Source organism: Limanda limanda, chromosome 18 (genome assembly GCF_963576545.1).
Source record: "Limanda limanda chromosome 18, fLimLim1.1, whole genome shotgun sequence".
In the NCBI taxonomy this organism is placed as follows: Eukaryota; Metazoa; Chordata; class Actinopteri; order Pleuronectiformes; family Pleuronectidae; genus Limanda; species Limanda limanda.
In genome coordinates this window covers 6,057,920-6,064,266 of record NC_083653.1, presented here as the reverse complement: position 1 = coordinate 6,064,266, position 6,347 = coordinate 6,057,920, and the positions used below count along the sequence as shown (strand labels likewise).

The 6,347-nt window shown below is 51.3% G+C and overlaps 1 protein-coding gene across 2 annotated transcripts; it reads right to left on the bottom strand.

The window, feature by feature from the left end:
• Nucleotides 1-1,063: 1,063 nt before the first annotated feature.
• mycn (MYCN proto-oncogene, bHLH transcription factor) lies at nt 1,064-5,609 on the bottom strand. Of its 2 annotated transcripts, none has more exons than XM_061091759.1 (3): nt 5,516-5,609; nt 4,450-5,111; nt 1,064-1,849 (listed from the first exon to the last, which is right to left on the bottom strand). In XM_061091759.1, the coding sequence occupies exons 2-3, from the start codon at nt 5,087-5,089 to the stop codon at nt 1,065-1,067; spliced, it is 1,425 nt and encodes a 474-aa protein (XP_060947742.1). In that variant the 5' UTR covers nt 5,090-5,111; nt 5,516-5,609; the 3' UTR covers nt 1,064. The 2 variants fall into 2 exon arrangements, with proteins under 2 accessions (XP_060947742.1, XP_060947741.1); XM_061091758.1 differs by having other exon boundaries at nt 1,064-1,846; nt 5,516-5,573.
• Nucleotides 5,610-6,347: the final 738 nt, after the last annotated feature.

Here is a 6,347-nt window from a genome sequence, read left to right as displayed (position 1 = left end):
GAAAAGAAGAGGGGAAAAAAAACAATATATTGTTATATTACAAAGTTTCATGACTCTCAAAAATCGAGGCCTTACAGTACTTTTTAAAGGTATATAAACTTCCAGTCTAGTTATTGGCAGCTTCCTGACATGTATAAAAAAAAAAAGAACAAGGACAAAATGTATTACAAAACAAGGCAGATCTGAGTGTATTTTTGTCTGTACACTATTGTTATATACAAAAGTGTCGGCTAGCAAGGTGCACAGTTATACATCCACTGACTTGGTTTGAGCACCAGTGTGAGAGGAGTGAGAGAGAGAGAGAGAGAGAGAGAGAGAGAACCTGTAGTGGCTTTGTTTACGTGACCCGTTACGCCTCAGTCGTCGTAGTCTCTTCAGTTGTTTGTCTTTTATTCATTTTTTTGCAGTGGTGAAGGCAAAGTAAATGTGCACTGCTTCCTGTACGTGAAACTCTCCAAAGCAAAGTGCCCTCGAACACCCGTCCCCCCCGTGGGAATCACCTGATCCCGGGCTGGTGTCACAGTGAGTACAAAAAAAAAAAATGAAACCAAAAAAAACAAGATACAAATAGAAATGATATCAAAAAACCAGAGGAAGGGAGGGAAGACTATAAAACAAAAGTGTGTCCTCGCTCCTTCCTCCATCTTTTTTTTGTTTCTTTTTTCAATCTTTCTATCTTTTCCTCAATGTGACTCGATTGGAAAAAAAGTTTAACCCTAAACATTCTTAATGTCAACAAATGTGCAAAAAAAGTGGCGGCAGTGAAAGTCCGAGCATCCCTCCAGCAAACCCCCCCCTCCTCCTCCTCCTCTTCCTCCTCCTCCTCCTCCTCCTCCTCCTCCTCCTCCTCCAGGTGTGTGCCCGGCATCTGAAGAGAAACGTCCTCTGAGATCTTGTGTTGGTGTGTGATCACATACGCAACAGATATGCAGGCCTGTGTGTGTCTGTGCTGAAGTGTAAAGGCCTGTGTTGGGGGGGGGTGGTGTGTCTGACTGAGTTGAGACAAGAGGGGGGGTCGTCCAGGGGGGTCTATTGAGTGTTTCTGTGTTGTATCGGTTTGTCCTTTAGCGTGTCCTTGCCTGCTCCAGCCGGCGCATCAGCTGCTGCCGGCGCGCCTGGAGCCGCTCCTTCTCCCGCTGGAGCTTCGTCTCCTCCGTCTCCAGCGAGCTCACGTACTCGGTGGCCTTCTTCAGGATCAGCACCTTCGCCGCCTTCTCGTTGTGCGCCAACTCCGGCACGTGGTCGCGCAGCGTCAGGAAGCTGGAGCGCAGGTCGTTCCGGCGCTGGCGCTCCAGGATGTTGTGGTTGCGTCGGCGCTCGCTGTCCTCCGAGTCGGAGCTGCCGCGCGGGCTGCAGTCGCCGCTGGTGCTGCGCTTGCTGCGTGCCGCCGCGGACGGGACGGAGCCGCAGGACACGGAGGAGGACGAGGAGGATGAGGAGGAGGAGATGGTCCTGGTGGGGCGAGGGGCGTCGGATGTCTTTTGCTTCTTTGGCGGCGGCGTGGGGTCGTCGTCCGAGGTGTACGGGGAGGGCGCCGCGTAGTTGTGCTGCTGCTGGTGGACCGAGCTCCTCTTCAGGATCAGCTCTTGGGGGGCTCGGCTGACGAACCGGCTCGAGGCGCCGGACCCCGAGGAACCGCCTCTGGCTTCGTGACACTTGGGATGCACCGAGATGGTGACGGTGCCTGTCGCCATGGGTGACGCCTTGTTGATTGTGGAGCGCCTCTTCTCTACCGTGACCACATCGATCTCCTCCTCCTCCTCCTCGTCCTCGTCCTCCTCTTCCTCATCCTCGTCCTCATCTTCGTCCTCGTCCTCTCCCTCCTCTGCTTCGTCGTCATCTTCGTCTTCTGGGGAGAAAAAGAAAAACGGGAGGTGAGTGACTTGATCGTTTCCGACACACACACAAGCATTCTCGCTATGTCATCAATGTGTTCCAGCGGGTGACAGGTATGTGCGTTGAGCGTGTAGACCTGAGAGTGAGATCAAGAGAGAGAGAGAGAGAGAGAGAGAGAGAGAGAGAGAGAGAGAGAGAGAGAGAGAGAGAGAGAGAGAGAGAGAGAGAGAGAGAGAGTGTGGGAGTGGACACGTTGCTCAACGTTGTTTGCATTAGCACAAAACCCCCTTAATGCTTAGTGTCAGTCACTCGACTCATCTCCTCTGCAGGCGTTGACACGTTCAGTTTCAGCGCTGAGCAGACAGCCTGGGTTTCTGCCTTTCATTCTACCCCCCCCCCCCCCCCCCACACCTCCCACTCCCTCCTTCAAAACCTCTCCCTAATCTTCTCCTGCGAGACGAGACAGTTTTTTAAGTCCGATGCCGATTCCGTCTCTCAGCGGAAGCTCCAGTTCCACGCTGACTGGCTGCGATTGTCGCTCGGGCGGCGGTTCGGGGACTTCACCTTAACTTTGACCCGCGGTGAAGTTAGAAAACTGAGCTCCTCCGTCTTAATACCTGGGTGCGGAAATCGTGCGACTTATCGTCCCACCGACCCGGCGCCTTTGAGGATGAGAGGAAGTGGGCCCCATCGTGAGGCAGAGCGTGTGAGGCCCGGTTCAAATGCCTTTGTGATAATGGTTCTCATTATCAGCTCAGGAGCATCTGAAGAGTGTGGCATTTTACAGCTGACAGAAACTCACTTCAGACGCCGCTGTACACACACTGTACACACACTGTACACACACTGTACACACACTGTACACACACTGTACACACACAGAGGCTGGTGCTGCCATCACAACAAGGCCGGGCACAGCTGGGTGGATGTGGGGGGCGTGGCTGGCTTTGCCACATGTGAGGCTGGGATTTAGCTGTTTGGCATTTGGCTCTCTGAATGGAACAGCTCATTTATTGGGGTTGGGAAGGGGTATAAATAGAAGAAAGAGCATAAAACCTCTGCACGGGGAGATAACACATCCGCCTAAGTGGGAACTGAAGTCCTCTTTCTATAGGAGCAGATTTCAAGTGTCCCTCTTGGTACTGTACGACTCATTTTTTTTGGGGAGTGATGGGGTTCCCTTGCTCCAGCGGCTCATTCACAGGGACAAACCAACACTGTGGAGTTTCACAGTCTGCGTTTGGGGGCGATGAGAAGGCAACGAGCTCCACAACAACACAGGAGGAAGCACATGGGGCGGGAGGATGGGGGGGGGGGGGCGGCAGGCGATCGGATCACCACCCATTTCTAAGCCTCGGAGCTGGAGCGGCGCCAGGGAGACAGCTGTCGAGAGGGGAGCGCTTGTTCAAAGCTGTCACCCCCCCCTCCTCCTCTCTCCTCTCCTCTCTCTCCTCTCCTCTCCTCTCCTCTCCCCGCCCCTGCTAAAAAGAAGCAGCCCGGGCCCTCCTTCCTTCCATCCTCTTTCCTCCCCCGTGGAGGAGGTGTTTGGCACAGGGGCCGGCTGTGGGTTCTGCCCTCTGTGCCAAGCTGGAGGCCTTTGTACTCCTGCGCCACAGCGAAAACACACCGATAAGGACTCGTGAGTGTTTGTTTAGGGGAACTCATGGGCAGTAATAGATGGGAGATGAAGTCTTAGGGCGATTAAACACACACACACACACACACACAGACACACACACACACACACACACACTCTCATTTCCGAATCCAAACACATAACCACTTCCTACACTATTTAACCACTTCCTACACTATTCCCCTCCTGAAGATGATGGTAAAATACGAGCGTGTCAGTCCCTTGTTTCTATTCTTGTCTCTGACCAAAGAGCTAATTTTACTCCTCCTGACTCTAATAAGTGCCCATTTCCCCCCCCCCCACTGCTCGCCAATCCTCCATGAACCCAAGCGTAATGACAAGCCTTCACGGCACAGTGACCCCATCACACACTTTATCAGCTCATCACATTATTGAAACACCTTTTCACAACCTGGTCACAAGTGAGGTCAGTGAATGTGTGTCTGTGTGTGTGTGTGTGTGTGTGCGCGTGTGCGTGTGTGTGGTGCGTTATTGTTGTGTTCAGATGCCAGCCCCGGGTTCACTAAGGCGCACGATTCCCCATTTTACTGCCATCTGCCGGATGAAGAGCCCGCTGATTACATAAACCCTCGTTCACTGTGTCACTTCTCCACTGTGTGCGTGGGTGTGTGTGCGTGTGCGTGTGCGTGTGTGTCTGTGTGTATTGCGGGGAATGTGAAGAGGTATAATCCGATTGTGGGCCAGCCAGTCATATGAACAAGCTCCTGTCCCTCCAAATAGGCAGGGTGGTGGATAATAATAATAATAATAATAATAATAATAATAATAATAATAATAATAATAATAATAATAATAATAATAATAATAATAATATTAACAATAATAATAATAATTTTAAAAAAAAAACAAAAAAAAAACAATAACAATATAAAAAAATTCTAAATTTATGTTGTCATTAGAATTTCCTAGTAAAAAAAAGGTAAACAAAGGCTTTTGGCGCATCTTCGGGTTCTTACCGGAGTCGCTGGATACGCTCCCGTGGTCCGTGGACGTATTTACGGTCCCGGGTAAGTCTCTGCTGCAGCTCTTCTTGTTCACCGGGAAAGGGAACACCACCGCGGGGTCTACACACTCCGTCACCGAGCTGCTGCTGGAGCTGGAGCTGTGGACCACCACCTCCGGCGCCTTTACGCACGCACTCCTGCCGCTCGCCGTGGCCGTGGAAATAGCCTTCCCGAGTTTCTCCGTGACCACCCGCTCCAGCTTTTCCCTGGCGGAGAAGCCGCTCCACATACAGTCCTGGATGATGATGCTGTTGGGGTTAGTATCCAAAGCGGAGCCGAACAGGTCCCCATCGTCGGACGCCCCCCAGATATCATCCTCTGGCAGCAGCAGCAGTTCGGAAGCCCAGTCCAGGGGGTCCCCCAGCCCGAAGCCCAAGGGGTCCGGTTCCGGGTCGCCAGTGGCCGGCTCCCCCGGTAGCACGGCTCGGCTCGGGGACAGGGGTGGCGTGGGCAGCAACTCGAATTTCTTCCAGATGTCCTCCCCCGGTGGCGCAGCGGCGGGACCACAGAAGTAGAAGTCGTCCTCATCCGGGAAGAAACACGGTTGTAAGGAGTCAAACTCCAAATCGGAGTTTTTACTTATCGTCGGCATTCTGTCCCACAAACTGTAAAACCTGCGAAAGGGGACAAAAGGGACTTTTAGTGTCCATGCTGAGGAAGCGTCTCTCCCTCACTCCTGTGTGTGTCACACCTGGAGCAGGAGCAGGAGCCGAAGCCCACACACAGACACACACAGACACACACACACACAGGCTGCTCCGCTGGATTCCACACTCACTCCTTCTGTGAGCTGTTTCAAAAACCGCACAAATCTCACAGGAGATTGTGCGTAAAAGTGACCGAGGCGCACGGACTGGTGCCAAAGGACGCACCGGGTCAGCGCGCACAAAATGACACAAAAACGCCACAATAGCAACAACTTAATCTAAGAGAGAGGTCATATTTATGTCAGAAATAATCATAATAATCATAATAATAATAACACGTTTCTGTGTTTAGATGATGAGAGGATGCTCACCTCGTCCTGACTTGGGATGATAGTGCGCGAAGCAATTTGTCCTCGTATATCTCGCAGTCAGTGATACAGACACCAGATTTGTTGCAGTCATCTACTTTGGGAGCACAGACAGTCCTCTGACACACATTGTGGCTGGCTGCAGTGTGTTATACACCGAGTTCTGCGGGGAGGAAAAGAGGCTCCTCCCTCCCAGGCTGGAAGGAGGAGGAGGAGGAGGAGGAGGAAGAGGAGGAGGAGGTGGTACAGTCGAGGCTCTGGGTTTCTGGCTGGCAGCTTTTCTTTCAAGGTGAATCGAGGAAAATAATAGTCTAAACAAAGTGAGGAGGGAACGACAGCAAACGAATGCACAGAAAAGGGGTGGAAGAGGAAAAGGGGAGAGTGGAAGAGAATGGAGAGAAATGGAAGGAGGCACAGACAAAAGAAAGAAAGAACACAAAGTTCAGAATAAAGAGGAAGAATGATGTGTTATGGGTAGCCTCGGGCAAACTGTCTTTTCTCTCCTCTCTTGTCTCCGTTGGGATGATCAGTCGAAGAAGAACCCCGGGGGCTGCTGGGATTTGACGTCTTGGTCAGGTTGCTCAAGGGCACTACAGCAGACCCCCCCCCCCACCCCCCCAACACACACATATATAAACACACACAGACAATACACACACTATACATGTATTTATCACAGCAATACAAACAACGTGTGTTGCTTTTGAGGAAATTGTGTTTGAAATAGAAAAAAGCGTGTGTTTGTTGTTGTTTGGCACAGTCTGGATTAGATAACTCAACATGTTTTAAAGTAATACTGAATTTGTTATATAATAATAATAATAATAATAGATAT